Here is a 24,951-nt window from a genome sequence, read left to right as displayed (position 1 = left end):
CTACACATGCCACGATCATTTGTTTCCAAGGTGACGAAACACCTCCTCGACCAAGAAAAGAATCCGGCTTCAGTGGCAAAAAGTAAAAGCATTAACGGGCGAGCGGATACAGTCAGGACAGCTTGGCTTTTTTGATCGAGTGCAGGAGATTGTTGATTATGGTCCCAGCGAATGAATTTAGACAATTACGAAAAAAGAGCTCTACGCCAAGAAAAGAGGGCATCATGAAAAAGATTATGGTGCAGAATTGTGTCGTTAGGCACCAATAGAACAAGGTCGACAGTTTTATAACTGCGCGAACAAACGCCCACAGAGAGAGCACGCAAGGACAGGCCTGACCTTGTGTGCTCTCGCTGGGGTCGTTTCCTTGCGCAGTTACACAACTGTTTGCTAATATGCACCAACTCTCCCAACAACTTCTTCTAAGAACAAGGTTGAGCACCCCGAGCAACAACTTTAGTCGTTTACAGCCGATATAAAGTTTCCGCGCTGTCAAGTATTGAAACGAAAGAGGCATTTGAATTTGTTTTATCTCTCCGGAAATCCCCACTGCTATGAAAACCAAGTTTCCAAGTTTCTATTGTCTGTCACGCAGAGTGGGAATTTTCAGCAGTGAGAATCACGCCATGCAACGGGATTTCTTCTCAGGAGGCATCAGAGTCAATGCTGCTGCATATCTTGAACTTCTGGAGGCAGTCATAAAGCCTTGGATTGAGCATGTAGCCCAGAGACAACCGTACAGAATTCCGCAAGAGTTAACTTGCCTTCAATGACGTATGAGCTGAATTTCCGCCACTACGTAACTGCTGACATTAGGCGCCCTAATCCTCCCTACATGAACAAGGTGCGTTGTTGAGAGGAAGTCCGACAAGAAACTGCACAGCAACGGGGACTACAGACGCTTCTATATCGAGGACGTCGTTGTGGTCAATAGTAATCAGATAAGCTTAACAGTCCTGTGTTTTATGAAGTATGTGCAATATTTGGATCAAATGCATTGTTTTTTTAAGGGGTAGCAGTTTCTTTTTTTTAACTCAAATGTTCGCTCTTAAATGCTTTCCTCGTACATAACACGTGTGACCAGCCCACTGTCGCTTTTAATCTAACCGCTGCAGATTCAGCATGAGCTATCACAAACTGTAAACTTTTGACACCAACTGCACTTAATTACCTATTCTTGAAGTTCTGAATTTAAATAATTAGTTTTTGGTGAAGAGAATGCCGGCTAGCAGTCTTTTTGTTTGTATTTTGTAAGCGACAGCTAAATACCAAACAAGCTGTCATACAAAAACAGCAACGAGAAAACAAGAAGGTACGGGATCAATAACAGCCCCTTTTCACGATAGAGTTTCAACTCTAAAGATGAGTATTTTCACCACTCGGCAAGTTTGGATTCTTCGAAATTATTCCTTAGTATCTATAGCCGGACGCAGCATTTTCGGAACAGATATGACGTTCGGTTCCTGAGCCCGAGTTCACGTGTGCTATTTCTGGCAACATTGGCCGCATCCCGTTAATTGTTCCTTGTGTGTGATTTCTATTCGATTTCAATTTTTGTAAGCTTTGTTCCCTGTACAATTCTGCGAAAAGGTGGTGACGCGGAGAAAAGCTTCTAATAAAACCCTAGGGCTTCACAGATGCTTCTCTGTACTTGTGCCCTTAATGCGGCAAAGCCAACTTTTCGTGTTATCGATATTGTCTTTGGTACATCCAGTCGCCTGCCAATTGACATGCATAACAGAACTATCGGGCAGCGCATGTAAGATTTCATTCTTTCGTCGAAAGACTCTCAAGAGATCATAGAAATAAGATTGAAATTGTGACTCACAAAAAAGTATTTGGCAGATATACTCAATTTTTCGTACGCGTACATCGAGAAAGGCGTCAGGTGAGTAGGTACACCCAAAAGTCAGCAAATAGCTACAAAATGTATTAAGGCAATAGAGTTAAGGGAACCGTGTCGCAGAAAATCCTGCGGCGGCAGCGTTGTCCGTGAGCAAAAATATGTGTAATATTTAGGTGTATGTAAATGCGACGCCTTGCTATATAAGAATGCGAAGAAAGAGGGTTAACGAAGGGCCCAATTTTTGTTAATCATATCATCAGAAGCCAACAAAGACATCAAGGACAACACAGGGTGAAATTACTTGTACTTACTAATTGAATTAAGAAAATGATAAATTAATGGCAATGAAAGTGGATGAAAAATCAACTTTCCGCAGGTGGGGAACGATCCCACTTCTTTGCATTACGCGTGCGATGCACTAAGCAATTGAGCTAAGGCGGCGTCATTTCACAATCGAGTTTATTGGGTATTTACGTTTTTACTACAACAAATAACCTTGGGAGTGTTAGCCAGCGCCACTACTCACAAACCTTGGCGGCGGATGTGGAACATCCTTTCTGCCGCAGGCGTCACGAGTACGTGATCTGTCTGGGTGATGACAACTGGTCAATAAACCCACACACGCTACCTGAAGGCATCAGTGTTTGTAAGTGGTGGCTAACACTGCCAAGGTTAGTTGTAGTAGTAAAAACATAAATACCCAAAAGAGTGATGGGGAAACGGCGCAGCGGTAGCTCAAATGGTTAGAGCATCGCACGCGTAATGCTAAAACGTGGGATCGTTCCCCACCTGCGGCAAGTTGTTTTTTCATCCACTTTCATTGTCATAAATTTACAATTTGTTTATTTCATTTAGTATGTACAACGAATTTTCCCTCTGTTGTTCTCGGTGCCTTTGTTGGCTTTTCATGATACGCCTTGCTATATGGCACACGTTATATGTGGATTATATTGCCACACTATTCTGTCCCTAAAATTGCTCATACCTTGTGTTACATGCCTGACAATGTCATTCTTAGGAATTTTGAGAATGACAGCCCACAAACAAACGTCATGAAACAAAACACACACAGCGCATGCTGTTATGTCAGATCGTCTCAGGCTTAAGTATTAAAAGTGCGAAACGATAACAGGAACCTAAAAATGATGTTTCTTTTTTTTTGTGCGGCTGTTCACTACCTCCGGGATCGGCCGATACAAGAGGCCGGGTTTCTACCGGAAGCTCGCCTTTATGTATAGCGTTGGCGGCCAGCATTTCCCAGTAATCACAGTGGTTACATAAGTTGCACTTTCCGAGAAGCGTGAGAAGCGGTCAGGGATCTTGGATTGCTATGGCGTTCCACCCTTAAAGGCAAAGCCTAAGCATTCTACATGTTTTCAAGGCTGGTTATAATCTTGTTAATAAATTGCAGGTTTCTGAGTTTCACGAGATACGTTTCTTGGGAATTGCCAGTATCCGACACACTTTGTGCAAAGTTTCAGCCCGCTCCTTCTCTGCGCGTGATTGCGCATAATCGCGCCTGCACTCGCCGAACGTGGGATGGACGATGGAGAAGGACAAACATGACTGACACTGTAAATTATGTTTCTGCGAGCTCCTGGACGAGCGTTGATGTCCTGCGGATCGAGAATGCTGACTTGACAAGTGCAAACAAAATATTTAATCTTGAGAAAAAAGACAGTGAGCGATCCAACAAATATGTTGCTGTGAAAGGTTCAGGAAAAAATATGCCCTTCTTTCTTATCCTCTATTACGCGTTTCTTTTTTTCTTTTTGGGGGTGGGGTTGGGTTTGGTGTAGGTTGTCGCCAAGCATCCCTGTGCACGCCGTTTCAATTGAATCTGCGTTGTTGGTCTCCCTCCTGTTCGTTTGTCCTGGCCGCAGCAGTGGTTCAGCAGCTAGCGCGCTGTACCACTGAGCCCAAATTTGTGGCATTATTCTTTTGCATTGGCGACTTCGTGCCTATGAATGAGGGGCGCGGAATACCTTGTGCGCATACTGCGACTTTTACTCAAAGTACAAACCCTTAGGGGCTGATATATTATTCAGGACTGTCCTTCTACGACATATTTGTGTGTATCCATGGGTTGTTGTAAACAATCTCAGTAATAATTGTGTCACCGTAATTACTTCATTCAAATAAGAAATGCTGAAGCGTCATAATTTTTTTGTCGAAGTGGCAATTATATTATTTTGCACAGCTATTGAACGTTAGCACAACTCGTGCACGCTGGTAGGTGTGATTTTTCACCGAGCGTTGACGCTGAAATATTGTACTGTGCACGGTAGAACTTACGTTGTTTATGGTCTAACCCGTGCTCTTGGGACAAAAGAACGACAACACTGTGGTGTGAACAATCACACGGGCATTTATTGAACCTTTCACAGATTAATGCCTGCTAGCCGAGTTGCTATCCGCAGAACATGCCGATGGGCGTGCGACAAATCTAGGAAGCGCGTCTCACTGCGACTGGTTATCGAGCGAGTATGTTCACCCAGTGTTGGACGCCAACATCGTTTGCGTGTACGGTAATGCGAACGATGGCGTGTTTGAACGATCGTGTTCGTCTAGTCCGGTGTGCTGCTCCTAGGCCTCGCGAGCCGGTCTCGCAGAAGCACGGATCGGCGCACGCGTGGAACGTCCGCGTCGCTTGCTGAACCCGAGCCAAAGAGGAAGAGCCTACTCCCGGTCGCGCTCAACTAACCCCACCGTCAGGTGGCGATAGCAGCGCAACACTCGCGCCATCTCTCGTAATATGCTGCAGCCACACCGATTGCCGCCGCCTCTTTGCTACGGGGAGAAGCCGGATTACAGAAGACGCGAGAGCCTGTGGCGAAAACATCAGAAGACACGTGATAGTCGAGCATTCCCACAGTTGACACACATCGATATTATTATTTCTTTATTTAGAGAATACTGCAGGCCATCAGGAGGCCCAGCAGGAGTGCATATAGATACATTCAACTAGTACCAGTTTACATACAGTACAGACGGATTCATACAAAACACCAAGTGCTATAAGAATACGAACAACAACAACAAATTCGCCAATCTAAACCCGCATGTTGCTACAATTCACCACCATCACAACAACAACAAATGAGGTAGAAAGTTTGATAACTAAAGGAGGATGCTTTTACCCACCTGAACGCTACACAATACATACCAACACAGCAGAACACCCCAACTCTTCGAGCACCCCTTTGCTAGTTTAGGCTTACAATTAGGCTAGAATAAAAATGCACCAAATGCTGCAAAAAAAGCAATCCAATAACATACAAATGACAACTCAGCAAATGGGGACGTATATGCGTAAAGTAACAAGGTACCAACAAAGCAGAAACGTACCAACACAAGGTACGAGCAAAACAGAAATAAAGATACCACTACGACCTATATAACTGTTTGCTCGAATATCTCACAGCTCTGCAACCATGCCGATCGGACAACGTGCCACTCATTGACCGTGTGCGGGAAGAAAAAAGACAGCTTAACGCATTAGTTCTGGCGCTGAAGGGACTGAGCATGGCGATGCCTTGTTTCTCGGGTGAAGAAGGGTGATATATAATCATCTGCAGTTAAAGCTAGTTTCCTGTGCTTCAGCTGCAAAAGAAACTTCAATTTCTGAATCTTGCACCGAAGCTGCAATGTTTAAACTGCACACTGCCTGATGGTAAATTAAAAAACTAGGATTTTTACTGATATTTCAAGGAAGGTTATCAACATCCAAAGGCTGCAGTTGTCCGCAATTCTGGACAGGCAACGATGTGGCTATTTGTCGCCATTCGACGGCAGAAAAATATTGGGTTCATCTTTCACGTCGGATTTGTCTACCGAAAGGCCATCACTAACGTCACTGATTATGATCTGCGGATAATATATGTGCCCATTAAAGCTGACACTATGCTAAGTTTATGAAGAGTAGTCACATGACTGGCAAGAGAATTCCTTGCAGCTTTTATTGAAAGGAACGAGTGAACACGGCACCAGCGAGGCACAGCTAGTCTCCAGGGCATCACCAATGGCGCGACGGTCAAGGGTGCGGCGCGGTGCCTGCCAGTGACGGATGCTTGCTATCTTGAAGACAATGCTGGTCTTTGAGGGGCGAGCGGCCTGAGGCTGGGGGCGACTCGTTGGCAGCGAGCGGAGAGGAGGGTTCGCCAATGCAGTAGAAGAAATCCAGCGGCAGCCCTAGTCACAGTGACGTCATCTAAACAAGAGTAGGGCCTAAACTGTGGGAACGTTCACTTTGGGATACCAAGACCGGGAGAGGGGGCGGGGGAGCAGATTCGAGTTATCAGGAGGCCTCAAGGAGACGCGCCTCGTAAGACGGCGTCCTTGTTCGCATCCAAGGCCGTGCAATCGCCGGAGTGGCTCCTGTATCACGGAGCAGGCTCCTGTTCGTAAATGTTCTTGCTTTGAGTGCACGTCACCGAAATCACGAAGCACACGGCGGCGTAATATCACTCTGCTTTTTCACAGCGAGCTTCGAGGAAATATTAAAGGGACAGGAAAGGCAAATATCAAGTCGAGCTAAAGTGATAGATTACTGCTCGAGAATCCCTAAGGCGTCAATATTATCACCAACAAAGCCTTAATAATCGAGAACTTGAGTTAAATGCAGGACATAATTAGAGACTCCCCTAGGGCATTCAAATACTTGCCCGATGACGAAAGCACTCCTCAATTAAATTCTGTGACTAGTGCTCAACCATTCGTTGCAAAAAACTTCCTTGCGTTGTATTATCCGAAGAAATCAAATGCTACTTGTCCATCCAGTTCTATTTCATTTTTAGAAAAAAAATAACTCGTTGAAATTACCATTGACAAAGACAAGTACGGTCGAAAGGTGTTGTTTTCGCTCGACTCTACGAAATTAATCTGTGTCAGTAATTTCGTTATCACGTAGTGCTGCTCTGATTTTACTGGCTCACGAAACTAACACAAACTGCAAGTAGCGGAGAATTCAACTTCCATCTGATGTCGCGTGATGCCCGAACGGTCTACGCCACTTGACTATAGAGGCTATATAACTCGACAGCTGCAGCGGCAAATCCACTGCTCTGTCTTGGCTCGGTACCGCCGTCTGTCGGGCGCCGTTTTACTCACTGACGGCAGCAAAAGGTGGTATGACGTATGCAACGTCACCCCTCCCCGCCCCCCGGTTGCGTGGCAGGTGATTTGTATTTAGAAAAATGTATTCGGACCCTGCAGATGCAATTTTCTCGTAATCTAAGCCTGTTCTTGGCCCGAAACAAGCTTTGCGACGTTTCTGGAATGGTATTTGAACAGTCCACGTCGACTTAGTATTTGCCTTCAGTGTCTTTTTAAGGAAAGGAACATTGCAGTCACCATTGCTTAAGCATTCTGGCTCTAATGAAATGCATCTGCTTGATTCAACACAGTCTGTATATGGCAAAAGAAATATTACAAGCGATGATGTCAGGCTTTGGGATAAGCTTCCTGTAGAAACAATACTTAGAAGAGATTATGATATATATATATATATATATATATATATATATATATATATATCATCATATATATATATATATATATATATCATCATCATCAACAGCCTGTTCACGCCCACTGCAGGGCAAAGACTACCCCGGCCATGTTGCGGCCGTGTTGTCCCTGCAAATTTGGGGATCACAATTACACATAACTTAGACTGGCGTAAACATATCGATAACCTGTGCTCGACGGCTTCACAAAAACTGTATTCACTGAAGAAAAAGCTGGAACATGCAACGAAAGATGCTAAATTAATTGCTTATAAAACTCTCATACGTCCATCTTTAGAATACGCTTGCGTTGTCTGGAGCCCCCACCAAAAAGTCTTAATACACAAACTAGAAAGAATTCAGAGAATGGCTGCTCGTTTTATTGCTTCAAGGTATCGAAGGACTGACTCGGTAACAACAATTCTGCGTTCGTGTGGGCTTGAGTTGCTGGAAACCCGAAGGAAGAAAGCCAGACTTGAGATTTTTTTTTCAGATACTTCAAAGGGCTCTGAAGATAAAAAAGGAAACATATGTCCAGTTCCCTGCAAACCGCAGTGAGAGAATAAACCACAGCAGAGCCGTCAAGCCTTATAACACACGTGTTGATGTTTTTCGTTATTCTTTTTTCCCGGACGTGATTGAAATGTGGAATGCCTTACCTGATGTTGTCGATCAGACGGATGTGCACAAATTTGAATGTTTGATTGATATTTTGTATCGTGAACACCCATCCTGATGCTATGAAATGTAAAATTTGCTTGTGTTGTACTATTTGCCCTCCCTGTAACAACCCTCAAGCGAGGGTTAACAGTACTAATAAAGAAAGAGAAGAAACTTCTTAATCTCATCCACCCACCTAACTTTCTGCCGCCCCCTGCTACGCTTCCCTGACCTTGGAATCCAGTCCGTAACCCTTAATGACCATCGGTTATCTTCCCTCCTCATTACATGTCCTGCCCATGCCCATTTCTTTTTCTTGATTTCAACTAAGATGTCATTAACTCGCGTTTGTTCCCTCACCCAATCTGCTCTTTTCTTATCCCTTAACGTTACACCTATCATTCTTCTTTACATAGCTCGTTGCGTCGTCCTCAATTTGAGTAGAACCCTTTTCGTAAGCCTCCATGTTTCTGCCCCGTAGGTGAGTACTGGTAACACACAGCTATTATACACTTTTCTCTTGAGGGATAATGGCAACCTGCTGTTCATGATCTGAGAATGCCTGCCAAACGCACCCCAGCCCATTCTTATCCTTCTGATTATTTCCATCTCATGATCCGGATCCGCCGTCACTACCTGCCCTAAGTAGATGTATTCCCTTACCCCTTCCAGTGCCTCGCTACCTATCGTAAACTGCTGTGCTCTTCCCAGACTGTTAAACATTACTTTAGTTTTCTGCAGATAAATTTTTAGACCCACCCTTCTGCTTTGCCTCTCCAGGTCAGTGAGCATGAATTGCAGTTGGTCCCTGAGTTACTAAGCAAGGCAATATCATCAGCGTATCGCAAGTTACTAAGGTATTCTCCATTAACTCTTATCACCAATTCTTCCCAATCCAGGTCTCTGAACACCTCCTGTAAACACGCTGTGAATAGCATTGGAGAGATCGTGTCTCCCTTCCTGACGCCTTTCTTTATTGGGATTTTGTTGCTTTCTTTATGGAGGACTACGGTGGCGGTGGAGGCACCTTAGATATCTTTCAGTATTTTTACGTACGGCGCGTCAACACCCTGATTTCGGAATGCCTCCATGACTGCTGAGGTTTCGACACAATCAAACGCTTTCTCGTAATCAATGAAAGCTATATATAAGGGTTGGTTATATTTCGCACATTTCTCTATCATCTGATTGATGGTGTGAATATGGTCTATGGTTGAGTAGCCTTTACGGAATCCTGCCCGGTCCTTTGCTTGACAGAAGCCTAAGGTGTTTCTGATTCTATTTGCGATTACCTTAGTAAATAGTTTGTCGGCAACGGACAGTAAGCTGATCGGTCTATAATTTTTCAAGTCCTTGGCGTCCCCTTGATTTATGGATTAGGATTGTGTTAGCGTTCTTGCAAGATTCCGGTACGCTCGAGGTCATGAGGCATTGCGTATACAGGGTGGCCAGTTCTCCTAGAACAATCTGCCCACCATCCTTCATTAAATCTGCTGTTATCTGATCCTCCCCAGCTGCCTTGCCCCTTTGCATATCTCCCAAGGCTTTCTTTACTTCTTCCGGCGTTACCTGTGGGTTTTTAAATTGCTCTAGACTATTTTCTCTTCCATTACAGTCGTGGGTGCCACTGGTACTGTATAAATCTCTATAGAACTCCTCAGCCACTTGAACTATCTCATCCATATTAGTAATGATATTGCCGGCTTTGTCTCTTAACGCATACATCTGATTCTTGCCAATTCCTAGTTTCTTCTTCACTGTTTTTAGGCTTCCTCCGTTCCTGAGAGCATGTTCAATTCTATCCATATTATACTTCCTTATGCCAGCTGTCTTACGCTTGTTGATTAACTTCGAAAGTTCTGCCAGTTCTATTCTAGCTGTAGCGTTAGAGGCTTTCATACATTGGCGTGGACGTGGAGGAGCTCGAACGATGAGACTAGGAATGAAATAGACTCCATACTCTGCGCTAACCCTGGCATCATACAAGATGTGGACGTGCTCGGGAAGGTGCGCTGTAGTGACCACAGGATGGTAAGAACTCGAATTAACCTTTCGCGATACGACGCAGCAAAAGAACTTCGAGCGACACTGCGTCAGCTAACGTTGGATCAGTGAATCCTAATTTACAAGCGCACACCTTCATACCTCGAGCCATAATTCATACCTTCGTATTCCGCCTGACCTCTCACGACGGCTTAGAGTGGCACTTTCAAATGCGTATTCCTTTATCATTGGAATGGCCAATAACTCAATTTGTGAATTTTGTAGGTGCAGGTAAATAGTCGCGCACCTTCTTTTCGAGTTCCCTCGCTTCAAGCAGCAAAGAGCAGCGCTATCAGCCACAAGCTGGACAAGTGCCCACTCACGGACATCAAAATTATTGGGCACTGGCCAGACATGAGCACCGGTCACTATAAGGGCGCTGCTGCGTTTCCCAAAGGGCACCAGGATCGTGCGACAAATTGTGACTGAGTGAGTGAGTGTCAAAGATTGGTGGTGAGCTAGTCGCACTCTCCGAACCGGAGGGGATGGGGCGACAACAAACCCATCCCGCGTGCGTTTATTGAGGGTTCGACTGCTGACCGGCGATAAGGTCCACGCCTGATCGACCATGAACCAGAGGCATCAGACGGGAGGTGACGTACAACACACACGTTCAATTTAATAAAATAAAATCATGCGCGAGACACACTGGAAAGACATACAAATTACCAGCAGCGGGGCCTAGTTCACGGAAGGCGTGCGGGTCACACAACACACGCCCTGACGCCGCTCGCGCGACACTAAGCCCACCACATGGGAACTATTAACACTCGCGAAATAACAAAAAAATACGCGACAAAAATAAAAAATACACGTGACAATAAACGCGGCAAACACTACACTAACAGAACATACAAAAAAATTGGCTGAGGCTTAGCTTGGTTAAGCCTAGTCAGATGCGAAGCATATTGGTGGCTAAACTTGGTAAGTAACCTGTCGCCGAGCCGCATACTGAGCACGTTGCTTGGCCAGACGTGCTTCCCGCTCTTCATCAGTCTCTGTAGCACGCCGCAACCTTCGCTTCTCATTCCAACGAGCAGCTCTGTCTCCAGGAAGCATCTCACCTCGTGAGTGTCTAGCAGAGGCAAGCGCAGCTGCTTATATACCGCCGCGACGCCGCGAGCGACGGCGCGAGTTGGAGCCCCGTTTCTCCTCTGTCGTGACGTCACGGTGTCACGTGGTCAGCCTTGAAGGCGACGCCGCGAGCGACGGCGCGAGTTGGAGCCCCGTTTCTCCTCTGTAGTGACGTCACGGTGTCACGTGGTATTGAAGGCGACACCGCCGCGCCTGAGGAGCTGGGTTGAGCTCTAGTAATATGCTTCGCATAATAATTAACACGCGATGGATAAATAAATATGAAAGATGAAACGCGATAAAAAAGAACAGTCCGGCGGAAAGTTTTGAGAGCGGGCTGGAACACGAGGCTTAACTGCGGCGTGCTTGCCGAGATCCCGGTCTGAAGAGCGTCGGGCTGCTGGTACCTCGCTGCCGAAGATCCTGACGGACTTGCACCATCTGTCGGTCTCACGGCGAAGACTTCGGCCTGGAGGTTTCAGCCTGCCGACCACATCTTCAGCTGTCTCCCGGTGCACGACCGATCTGCTCCGTCCTCCAAGCCGCTCTGCCGCTCGCCGAGCCGCCTCGTCCCTCCGGCGCGCTCAGGCGAGCCACGTCACCAACCGGTCCGGCGAGCTCAGGGACAATGGGAAGCTCTCTTCCCCATCGCCGTTCAAGCGGCGTTGCTGCTGCAGCGGCAATGGCGGCCATCTTGAGAGGGGCGCGGGCATGCACTCTGTGACAGTGAGGCATTGGCGTTGCTTATGACTATGCTGTGTCTTCATAGGCTGTCTGACAGTGCCCACAAGGACAGTGCAACATTATCAAATCAAATTTATTCAGCGTCACACAGGTGTCTAGAATGAAAGTTGTTCATTCTTGCCTGCGTTTGCGTTCTTCTGTCTTTTCTTTCAATCTTTCATACCCATCTTATATTTTCTCAGTACAGGGTAGCAAACTGAGGCTATCGTCTGGCTAGCCTTGCTTGCTCTCCATCTAGGACTTTTTCTCTCTCTATTGCTCTTAACTGCAACTTTTACTTTCACTGGAAATTCACCTCTACGTGTGAATCTGTCTCCATCCACAAAATGTAGTTTTCCTATTCAAGTTCTTTCTTCGTTCATTTTTCGCAGAATGGAGATGCAAGGGGAGAGATCAAGGTGAAAGCGTACTCACCCGCAGGCAAGACCTTGTTGTCCAATGATGGAGAAGCGTCTGAATGCCTGGAAATCGCGCATGCGCTAGTTGATGACTATATAGCAGAGGTGCGCCAATATCAATTCTTCGAATACGAATCGACTACGAATAGCAGGTATCGAATAACGAGTCGAAGATTGAATAGTCAAACGCAGAAGCATATGTTTGCAACAGGAATATCTATTTCGGTACAATCAGGTATCCCCCTTGTATTGACTAGCAAAAAAGAAATACGACAGCCAACTCTCCAGGGACAATTCGTATCAGTTTTAAAGACAAAGTCACTAACAGTCAAGAAAAGAGCTGCGCGAATGGCCTGTCAACATTTTTAAAACAAGATTTCCGAGATTTAATGCCTGCTGTATGACTAGCTTTCCAAAAACGCGAAATAACATTTGTTGGAAAGCAATCAGAAGTTGCGGAAATAGAAACAAAAAAGCCACTAAAGGATTTGTGCACCGGGACACATGTTAAAAGCCCGTGTCAAGTAAAACATCACTGGTTGTAGCGTAAAAGACAAAACTGTGAGATGACAAGACCGCAAGAAAAACAAAAATACAGTTTACAAGCAAAAAAAATATTACACGTTGTCATACAGGACTCCACCGCGAAGCCGAAAACAAAGCTTGAAATATTAATTTTGTCTCTGCATTGCTTTGAAAAATATTGTCGTTCTTTTACTTCTTATAGTTTACGATACTTCATTCATCAGAAGGAGGGCAGTAAGCCTACTTTAACAGTAGGTTGTGGCGAAAGTTTTTGTTAGTTTTGATATTTGGAAATAACGAATACATCATTTTCGAAAACGAATAAGAAAAGTTAATGTCTAATATTCAATTCGTTTTCGAAACTTGGCATATCCGCCCACCCATAGGCGGAGAGTTTTGATGTCTGCGGGGGATGCTATGGCCAGACCAGCTTTCCGAACCCCATATATATATATATATATATATATATATATATATATATATATATATTTCTTGCACTTTACGAAACTTCGTATGACCTCGAAGAAGTGAGCGCTGTAGTGGCGGCGTTATATGACCTCATTCAAGACCTCATACAATACCTCATAGTACGAGACAGTTCAATTTCCTTACCTGAATCTTCTCGTTGGTGTAATCTGCCTTCGTGTAATTGTCTGATTACACTGATTACAATAGAACAACGGATGAAGGAAGGCGACACGGGACAACCACGTATAGGCGCACGAACAACTGAGCGTTTTATTTCTTGACACAGGAGCTGCGGCCAAGAATCAAAACAACAAGAAAAAAAAAGACAAAACAGTGCCGTCATCTGCATCGCACAACGAAACCACGATACACAACAGCTTCTTAGCGCCGCTCTCAAGATACGCCAGTTCCTCTGTCGATAGAGAATCTGAGCGTTCACTGATACGAGCATCACCATGCTCCTTGATCTCAAGCGCTTCCAATATCTCCCTTGTCTTTTGATCATAAGCTCTGTTCAAAACACAGGTGCTATTAAAATCTGGAATGCACTTGTGAGCCTTACAATGAGCACTAATGTGACCGGAGTGAGTGAGTGAGTGAATAAACTTTATTGTAGCTCCGGCGAGAACGCGAACTCGTCGCGCACCCGGCTAGTCCCACGTCGGGACTGGCAGGTCTAGCCCACCGGCCCGGTCGCGGGCACGCCGGAGTGACCGGAGTGAATCATGTATAACCAACTCGCCCACCAGCACGTGCTCAGTGTAACTGTGGCATACTTGGCTATCACTAATGTCGCTTCGCCTTTCCCAAGAATCTGGCGGCTTTCTCTCTCTCCCTCTCCCTCTTTTTCTGTGAGTCCGAGTATAAGCGCTGCTGCGCATGACTGCAGTTGATTCTGATTTAGAGTTAATCCGGCTTGGCCTCATTTCGGTTGCTGAGTGAATTATACACGTTTCCCCAATTGTCATGCACTAAGAATTAAAAAAGAGCACTTGCGTTATTCCAAGAAAGCCTAGTGCATATTGTTTCCAGTACAGTGGAGTAGCCGCCAGTAATTATTTCGTTAGTGAGATTTAATTCGATAATTGCAATTAATTAACTCGGGAAGTATTCTCCAAATTTTCCAAGTGTCAATAATGCATTCGTAAGCACCCAAAATGACATCCAACTGCGGTGTTTGCAGAGACGTAATAACTGTGTGCAATTTTTTCCCGATCACTGGCAAACAAACCTCACGAAGTACGATATATACCACGTGAGTGCGCTCCCACCCGCGTCCATAAAGCAGTGCCCTCAAATAAGCTGACTGAAAGCAACTGCACTGCCTGTCGCAAACCCGAAGAAACTGCGCATCACCTTGATAATAGGGAGTTTTAGAATAGGGGCCCCTATAGTTTGGGGCCCCAAAGAGCTTTGCGGGTGTTAGCGTTGGGGCACGTAGGAGTGAAGAGTTTTAGAATAGGGTTTTACGTTTGCGGATAGCGTCTTGCGTTGACAGCGCCACTACGGCGTCAAAGAAAAGCTATTAGAAATAATTAAATAAAATATATCATTTTATGATAGGAATAATAATTTTGACTTGCGTGTATTCGCATTTAATTACAATTTAGAGGCTATTCTGTAAGTAGCAAACAATTAGTTGCGTTTAGTTTTGAGCAAACCAACTTTACTAGCCTTCACCAGCCAAGCTTAGCCCTGTTAGGCCTACGAGCCATAAAATCCACAATCGAATTAAAAATCAGCGGCGTCTAATGAGTCAATCTACATAAGACACGCTAGTTCAGAGAAAGCGATAACCGCAGTCACTTCTCCTAGCTTGCCAACTTCACGCGTTACCGCGAATCGAACCCAGTTTGGTGCTAGGTTGGAGCCGTGGCTTCGATGGGTGCCGCCATGTTTGCCGACGCAAAACTTTTGGGGCCGCTATTTGGGCTCCCGCTAAATCGGTGAAATAGCGTTCCCAACGCAAAATCCAAAGGCAGCTTGCGTCTAGCGCATGCGCAGTGGCTTGACTGCTGGCACGTTCGTTCATCGATGCGCATTGTCATTTTCCCCGATTGTATCACTCCCTTCCCCCTTCACTTCTGCCTTTCCCCTTGTATAAGGTATCCGTCTTCCGTCAATAAAATTTAGTTGACAGTCAGTGCTTGTGTCGTGTCCTTCATACTTTGTGGTTGCATGTGTTTGCGCTGTAACAATTTTTATGTCAAGTGCGTCTGTTTGCTGGGGGAAAAAGATTTCACAATAAGCAATCGAGTGGCCGCATGAATGGCTCACTTCGAGAGCAGGACAAACAATGCCATCAAAACCACTGTAGCGCCAACCTTGGGCACTCTCGCCGGAGAGAGTCCCGAAAGGAAACAAGAGAAAGAGAGAGAGAGAACCCGGCAGAAAAAAGCTCAATTTACATGTTTTTCGGCCTTTCGCGGCCCGACCGCGGTCGGCCGGCCAGGCGCCGAGGTCGCGGTATCAGCAGGAAGCGCGCGCACTATAGCGCTCCCTCTGGGCAAACCCGCGACCGGTGACGACGTGACTCCCGTGGACGTAGCAGCAGCACGCCAAAGCCCAGCGAGGTCAGGGCGCAGAGGCTATGCGATAACACTGCGCGATAAAACGGTGCTCTTTCGCGAGCGGAAGGCGCTGCTGAGCAAAGTGGCGGTCTTGCTGACGCACGGCCGCACCGCGAAACCCGGTCGGCCGTGGTCTGCCCTGGTGTGGATCCAAGCGGTTCTCCAAGGTCTTGTCACGTGACAAAATGTCCACGCTATGGCGCGGAGCTTCCGGACCGAAGGGAATTTACCCGCCGCCGACCACCCTCGTTCTTTTCCTGCAATTTTGCGCTCGCGGGAATAAATTCTCGGTTCCTGTTATGGCTGGACTAGAGGCCAGCGGTATTTCGCGGGAGCGCCTATTTTTTACGCCACCCAATCAGCAATGGCCTTCCGTGTTCTTTTCTTTTTTTCGTTTTTGTCACGGTGGCACGTGATAGGATAGAGGTTGCCGGCTTCGGGTTCCCGCCAAGACGCCGCGCCCGAAACATTAAAGAGCGCAGACTGCCTTTACGATAGGGCCAACCCAGCGTGGAAATACTTGATACAGATGATAGGTGCGGATGATTTGCCGCACGTACAAGGCGCAAGGCCAGTAATCTGCATTCTTATGCAAATTATATTTGCTCATGGTGTAGATTTGATTATTTTAAAAGGTATTTATTGGCATCCCCTTTGAAGCGGGGTGGAGACAAACAGTCGCCTAGCCTGCTTGATTTAGTCAGGTTTTTCTACATTGACCGCGATCTAGCATTCTCTTTTTCTCTTCCTTTCTTTCTTCCTTTCTTTCTTCCCGTCTTTCTTTCTTTCGTTCGGGATATTCAATGCAAATTCAATGCCAATCTGATCTCGATCTTCAGGAACCTCTATCACTATATTGTACCGTTACCTACACTTGCAATCACTCCGGTTCTATCAATTCCTTCCCTGTTATAAACGCCTCTCAGTTATCTCGACTGCTGAGCGGTTAATTCGACCAGCTTTAACCCCACTACGGGCCTTGGAGGAAGGTCATATAGCGGAGAAGTGCGGGAACGCGTGCGTTTTCCTAAATGTGTGCCGAAATTTCATCTCCGGGGCATTTTGCATTCGTTTGAAAACGTACTGGCACAGTTGCGAGCACGAGATGAAATGGCGCCTTTGTGCAGCACGACAGCAGACGATCACCATCTCTGTGCCATCGCTGCCTTCGGGCTACAGAGCGGTGCAAAAGGCACGCACACCCAGCGAACAGTCTCTACGGTCTTCTACATGGCTGACCTGCACTTCTGTTCTGTATTGCCGAAAAAGTATCGCTAGAGTATATTGTTTGTCAACGCACAAGACAGGACGTTCGAACGGTACAGCTCCAACGATGTGATGTACAAAGACTCACATTGTATCTGGTTAAATTTGCACTAAGGGAAAGCAATGGTGCGAAATTTTTACGGCAGTAAAATCGGCAGCGCAAAGCAAACGTGCTAGCGTTTATACGTGACTCGGTCCCCGCCGTTGTTGCAGCTTTTGTTGGGCAACTATGCGGCACCGCCTGTGTTGCGTTGGTTATACAACTCTCAGAACCCGCCATGGAGCGTGTGCGCGCTGCCTTTCTCCCACGCAATGTTTCTAGATAGTGGTTGGGGCCGCTTATCGACGCTGAAACGTTTTCCTCCGTTTATATCTTACTTCATCTAACGCCCTGCGCCCGCGGCAATGACTGTAATTACTTCCTTATCACACGCCCTGTGCGACATATTCAGCAGCCAATTCGAATAGCCACTTTGACCAGTTACGTTCAAACTGAACAAACGTCCGCATATCGACGTCAAAAAATTAAATCGGTTGTTGTGCAATGAATCATGCCTACAAGAAACACCTGCATTCTTTTGCCTTAGCGATGCAGCTAACGCACAGAGAGAGACACACAGACGCTTCAATAGGAAAGTGCTGGAAGTGTGCGCCAGGCCATCGGCAGAGCCTCCTGCTCCAGATGGCGCTGGGGATGAATGAAGGAATCCACTCGTACGCAGTTTAGTTTGTGCAGTTTTGTTTATGCAGTTTAGTTTATGCAGTTTATTTAATGCAGTTTACTTCGCCGTATGCTGAAGTTTTAAGGCGAACTTAAGCATACGGCGAATTTAAGCAAACTCACTTTAAGTTTGCTGCGAAATCACTTTAATTTAAGCAAACCCACTGAATAAGTTCAATAACTGAATAACTGTGAAATGAATGTTGAAGATTTATTTTATTAAGTTCCACAGCCTGAACTCCTGTCTTCGGTACATCAATGTAATGAGTATAGTGGTATGATCTCATTCCAGACTCATGCCGGACTTTCAGTGGATAATTTTTAAAGTCTTTTAGAACATTACCTTCGAGTTACTTTTATTGTTTTCAATGACCAGCCGTACTTACAACGGAATTGTATTTTTATTGGGTCATGTGTCGCTCCCGTTCTTGTTGAAATTTTTTCGCCTAGTATGGACCATTCTTTAGACCATGCTTTTATTGAGCGGAAAGTTTTAAATGTTTTTAGATATGCCGATGATGTTTTGGTATTTTTATCGCTTGACTCGTCCTGCCAGGATACGATCAATAAGGTTTTAGATTATTTTAAGGAACATAGACAAGGTCTCGTGTTTACCCGTGAGAGTCCACAAAACAATGTATTGCAGTTCTTGGAACTGAAGCTTGAGTTCGGTGAACGCCACGTGTGTTGGGCGTATCAAACCCGTGCGAAAAAAGGAACTTTTGTCATTTAGGTCTGCGCACTCGAAGATGCTGAAAAGAGGCATTGCGTCGTCATGTACGAAATTGGCTCTTAAGAGTTCGTGTGTGCTCAAGATCCAAGAAAGTTTTGATAATCAGATCAGCTGACTTCTGGCAGCTAGGTTAATTCCCTACGTCGCTTTGGCTGCCGTGGTTGAAGCTCTGATTCAGAAAAGGAAAACCACGAAAAAGCCGGCCGCCGAACGTAAAACGCGAAGGCCTGCGGTGGTCCCTTATATGCACAAGGTCACCCATCAACTCAAGAAAGTTGCTTGCACGCATGGTGTTCCTTTGGCGTTTTCTGCGCCTAACAAGCTTTCAAAGCTATGCTCCCGCGCCTGCGGAGGGAGCAGTGGAGGATGCCAAATTCGGCATGGTGCTTCATACGTGTCGTGAGCTGTCGGCGTGGTTTATTCCAATCTACTCTCACGTGGTAAGACGTACGTTGGCCAGACATGGCGTTGCGTCAATGAGTGACTCAGGGAACATACACAAAGAGTAAACAAAAATGTAGATAGAGGAGCGCACCTTGTAGCGCATATAAACTCTTGCAGCAATTGTGAGGCGCGACTTGATCGGACGTTGATTCTTGGCAAAAGCAAGAATGAGCATGCGCGGCTTGTCTTGGAGGCCTGCCACATAAAAACACAAGGCGATAAATGCATCAGTGACACATCTTTGTCCCTGCACCCATCTGAATTTGAATTCCTACGTTTGCGTATGTGATAATTTGGCAGATCTCAGTAACGTAATCTGTGTGCCTGCGCGGTTGCGTGGCCTGTGCTTTATATATGCATCGACGACGAAGAAATACAGAAGTTGTTAGTCAGCGCCAGTGTGTGTCGTAGCTTCCTTTTGTGGTGCGTCTTAGGTGTTTGCGCTGTAAGTTTAAGTTCAGAATTATGTACCAACTAGGACCAAATGAAGTTTCACTGATACTCCTTGTCACTTGGCAAAGGAAACAAATTTGCGTAAAAAGGGAGAATAGTGACGCAAAATATGACACTCAGTAGAACACTGAATGAATAAAAAATAAACAGTCCAACAGTACATGAATCGCAAAGCTTTGTGTATGAGGTCAGTACACGTACGCATATATAACGCCAGATATTTTGAACAGCCAAAATACCCAGCACATGTAATACACTGCAAGTACAGAATAGAATCATACATATTACTTAAAAGTTGCGATCACCACATAAATCAATTTTGAACCCAGAACATTTATGTTACTCAGTTAGCTTATTACGATTATCTGAAACTTAATATTTTCCCAAAATGTTGGTGCCCTCTAAAAACTTTTTCAGAACAAGAAGTGCTCTTTTCTGAAGGCCCGCAGTTGGTCATGGGCCAAGTATCTTTTTTAGGGTGAATGGCCTTCTGTCTAATATCAACAACTTTGCCTGCAGTACCCTTCTTTGTGGATCGTATTTAGTGCGCTCGAGGAGAAGAGGATGCACATCTTCGTCTGGATGGCGACAAGAACACTGCGGACTAGAGACACGTTTTATCCTGTACAAAAAGTGTTTCGTAAATTCAGTACCAAGACGCAGGCGGTGTACCAATGTTTCAAATTTTATGTTGTCTCTTAGATTTTCCGGCATTGATAACTTTATACATGGGTCTATAAAGTATAACTCCGAGTTTTTAGTTTGCTGATCAAACCAGGTAGTTCTGTTTAGGCAACAATAAATCTGTCTCACGATCAGATGGACTTCATTACGCAATAGGGAAAGATTGGTTTTATCTGCATTATTGTGCGCCCGATTCGCAGCTGCGTCCGCTGCAGTATTACCAGGTATATTGCAGTGCCCTGGTATCCACTGAAACGCAATTACGTCGTTCATTGCGCTTGCTTTTGTAAGTTCTTTAAGCGTCTCATACAATAGCAAAGTTTTCAAAGAATATTATTGTTGCTCTGTAGTAATGTGAGAGCGGCTTGCGAATCGCTAAAGATAACCCATTTTTGCGAATGCTTTTCTGATGTTATGAAACGCAAATCACACAGGATTGCAAACAGTTCTGCCATGGTGGAAGATGTCTCTCGGGATAATTTAAATGTTTGCTCTAGCACTAAATGTGGAGTGACGAACGCTGAAGTCGAGGAATTTTTATGACACGAACCATCTGTATACACGTGGATGTACTGGGGATACAATGAGTTTATTTGGAAGAGTGCCAGTTGTTGTGCGACTACTATGAACATGTCTCTCTTAGATATAATCCCGTCAACCGATAATTTTATTTGAGGACATGTTAACATCCAGGGAGGGTAACTAACATCCACTTAGCATAATTAAAATCTTGGTAATAATGCTTTATGTTTTCGATCAATATCGTGAATTTTGGCTTTGTTTCTTTCAGTAAGTGCGAGGTTTAATGGATGCTTCTCGTGTTGGGTTAAGATGCGATAAGTATGTCGGCATGTTTCAACCGTTCGTATGGCATGAAATGGTGGGTGACGAGCTTCAGCAATTACTGAAGAACTCGAGGTAGCCTGCGGAACCCCAAGACACACTCGCAGCCCCCTTGCCAGTAAACGTTGAAGACGTTCCTCAGAGGTTTGCAATAAACCATGAAGAATAGGTGCCGAGTAAGCAATTTTTTTTTGTTTTATAAGTGCGTTATGAACATTTAGTGGTGAAGAGACTGATCTCTCACCCCCCCACGTTGTGCCAGTGAGTCGTCGGAAACGTTTATTACAGCATTGGTCTGCTTTTCAATTGCGCGGATGTGTGATGGCCATGCCAGCTTCTGGTCAAGAATAACTCCAAGAAATTTATGCTCTTTCACAAACATCAAAGTTTGCCCATTAAGCGTAAGTTGTAAATTATTCAGCTGTCGTCTCGTGAAAGGAACCACGGCTGTCTTTGCGTATGAAAGACTAATGCCTCTTTCTTTTAAAAAGGTGTCGATACTATCAAGACCCTCTTGTAGCGTTGTTTGAATGTCTTGTATATGAGATCCAGACGCCCATATGCAGATGCCATCTGCGCACAGAGAATACTGTAGACCAGACGGGAGCTTTAGCGGCAAGGCTGCCATGACACAGTTGAATAAAAACGAACGGAGAACACTGCCCTGCGGAATTCCTTGCGTGATGCTGTGATAATTACTCTCTTCTTCGATTGTTTCCATAAATATTGTGGCGCGACAAGTGACCGATGTTACGTATGAAATCATCCCCGCCAGCCTCTCAGCGTCATCGTCGGCTGCAGGTGACATCGTTCACGTGGCGAGACTGACGCCATATCACACACCTTTCGCCGCGGATGTGTAGATTAAGCACCGGGACGGCGCTTCTACTGCCGGGCGTGATGCTACGGAACAGCCGCCACAGTGTGGCTGCACTGAGGAGAAGAAAGACGACGTGTCCACCGCTTGATATAGCGTCGCCATCATTGCCACCGTTTGTCTACGTGTAAATATATTGTAAATAGACTCGTACGTCAGCTACACGTAACAATATTTTTCTATTTTTCAAGAAGTTTGATGCCCATCGCAGTGTTCGACTGTGTAGGCCAAGCTCTAACATGCCAGTAAGGACGTTTATGTGACTTACAGTGTCGAATGCTCTTTGAATGTCCAAGAATACTGCTACTGACACATTTCCACAAATTCGTTCATGTTCGACGCATGTGGCAATGTCTAATACAGCATCCATTGTACACCTATATTGTCGAAAACCGGTCATGTAGTTGGAAAACACATTTGTGTGTTGACCCGGACATTGTAGTCGACTGCCTATCATCTTCTCCATTAGTTTGGAAAAACAGCTTGTGAGACTGATGGGTCGGTAGGAGTCAAGACAAAGGGGAGTCTTACCTGGTTTCAGTTCTGGAATTACCGCAGCTAATTTCCATGAATCTGGAAGAGTCTCTCTTATCCAGGTATCATTAAATATCTCCAAAAGAGCCATTCTTCCTGCTGGGCCTAGGTTCTTTAACATCACATATGTAACACCATCTGGGCATGCGGTTGTCTTTGTACAGCATGACGAAAGAGCACACTTCAATTCATTTAAACTAAACTCACAGTCAAGTTGAGGATGTTGTGACATCAAGCACGCACGAAACTTCTGTTCTGCTAGTGTTGCCGAACTTGTAAATTGTAGGCAAGTAAACGGAATTCCTGGTCTGGATATAAGTTGACAGAATTCGTCAGCAACAGATGTTTCCGGAGTGCTTCAAACTACGGCAAGGGTGCCTGGATGTCCTCCACCTCCCGCGGGGGAGGAAGACATCGAGGGACCCTACTGCGCATAAAATCGTAGCGCCATCTGTCGGGAGCCGTTTTACTTGCGGACGGCAAATGGGTGGTGATGACGTACGCAACGTCACCACTTCGCGCTCGGGGGCGGGTGATCTGAATTACGCTAAAGGTATGCGCACCCTTCAGAAGCAATTTTCTCGTAAATTAAGTCTTTTCTAGGCCACAAAACAAGCGCTGAGAGGTACCTGGAATGGTATTTCAATAGTCCACGTCGACTTAGTATTTGCATTTACTGTCCTAGCGCGAAACACACGGCACACTTTGCAGCGTATGCAGTGTGTTTGCAGTGATGTCAACGTCCCTCGGGGCGTCTAAATGAAACCAACAGTTCACGTTATCGCGCTGCGATTTGTCCGTCCGGCACGTGTAAACACAGGGTGGTCAGTCGATAGGGAGACGTCCAGATCCTCTGAGTCGTTCCAACGGCGGTGACGCAGAGAGTGCATGTGAAGCAGAAAGTGCACTGTTCCTTGAAAGCGTATACAGCGTGACGGATCCTAGCCGCGTTCACATGAATGCGCCAGTATAGCACATCGCATTTATTCGTGCATCACGGTAATACTAAGCGACAGCGTTTACATTCGCCGTATCCCCCGCCGTCCGACACCAGCCAGTTTGCGGCGAGCGCGTGCCGCTGGTCAATGGGGGAGTCGCACGCCGGCAGAAGTCTCTTTTTACTCTCTCTCGGTGCGATACGCCAGCGTTTACATGCACCGCGTGAGTCGAATCACCCGTCTCGATCGACTCTCTCCTGGTGCATTATTGCCAATCGCTTTCCTGGCACATTGCCGCCATGGATGCGATTCTCTCAAAATGCGATGCGATGCGGCACTTCTCGCATTCATGTAAACGCTGCTCTTGTTGTTTATGAGCGCAAATTCTGCGGTGTCATCTTGCTGCCGTTAAAAGGGCGGCGACAGAACATTGCCAGCTTTTTCTAATACCGATAAATTTACTCAATGCCGCATTGCTTGGAACGCAGGACGCGACGATGCAGTTCAACGCGGACCACCTGAAGAACCTGATCGAGCAGGCGTACCCACCGCAGGACATGATCCTCCACTGCCGTATGAAGGCTCGCTCGGACCTGTGCCGGGACTTCGAATGCAGAAAACTGCAAGCACTTTCGCTCCTCTCTGCTTTGAAAGCGAATGCTGTCTTTGTAAAGCCGAAAGCATTTTTCTGCATCTGCACCTGATGAGCGCGCTCGGAAATTCCGTTTTGTGTGCGGTGGACTGGCTGTGTAGCATCACTTTGTGCGGCGAGAAGGCGCCAGTTGACTGCGTGGGGGCGTGCAGGAAGGAAAAGGTTAGGATGCAGCATCGCGCCACGTGACTGAAGCCAAGAGTGGCGTCCCAACACGTGGTGAAAGCGTCAGAGCATGGGGGATAGAGCGCGCTGTCGGTTTTAGTACCCCCAGTTGATTTTTTTCGACACCCTTTCGCATGGAGAAAGGAAAAATTCCCTTCATGTCAGCAAATCTCGATTTTTGCTCCGTGAACTCGACGCAATATGTCGCGTTTTGGGCCGACACTAAGCAAGGGGACTGGCCTCACGCAGCGTTAGCTTGCTAAGGCGGCTGCGTGACGTAATGCTGTCTTCTTACTTTTATTGAGATAGCAATAATATGAACACTCGAGGAGCATTTCTGCCGTCGCCGTGAGGTTCCGCGTAAAGTTCAAGGGCGATAGAACTGGCGCCGTGTGCTGTGTGTGCGAATGAAAGCGTGCGATGGTGAGGTGGCGGTCGCGGCTCCATCTCGCGCAGGGAAGAAGCTCGCACTCTTCCGTCGCGCGCAAGGCTCCTAGGGAAGGGTCGTCTGTTGAGTCCTTCCTTCCATTGTGAACCCTTTACCAAGTGGGCCATCAACAAGACCTACTCTTGTGACACAAACTTCCTCTACCAGTTCACTCAATGGTCTTAACGGGTCACATATGAGGTAATCAGAAAATATGAAATACGCAAACTGCGTAACACTGAGTAAAATTTCTGAGTGGTCGCAAGCGAACGCTAAAACGCGCGTCTTTTGTCATTCTTCCGACAATGCGACACGGACTAACGGGTTATGAAACCGCCCTGGATTGCGATATATTCTCGTCAAGCCCTTTGTGCATGGG

At 46.0% G+C, this 24,951-nt stretch overlaps 1 protein-coding gene across 1 annotated transcript in view; it reads left to right on the top strand.

Annotated features, from left to right (window-relative positions):
- Positions 1–24,951, top strand: part of LOC135904548 (uncharacterized) — a 302,521-nt gene that overhangs the window by 179,119 nt on the left and 98,451 nt on the right. The window contains exon 15 of the mRNA XM_070534610.1: positions 23,817–23,950. Coding sequence (XP_070390711.1) covers positions 23,817–23,950 — 134 coding nt within the window. The remainder of the gene's footprint in view (positions 1–23,816; positions 23,951–24,951) is intronic.

The sequence above is a fragment of the Dermacentor albipictus genome, chromosome 2, assembly GCF_038994185.2.
Source record: "Dermacentor albipictus isolate Rhodes 1998 colony chromosome 2, USDA_Dalb.pri_finalv2, whole genome shotgun sequence".
NCBI classification, from domain to species: Eukaryota; Metazoa; Arthropoda; class Arachnida; order Ixodida; family Ixodidae; genus Dermacentor; species Dermacentor albipictus.
This window is presented reverse-complemented; position numbering and strand designations above follow the sequence as displayed.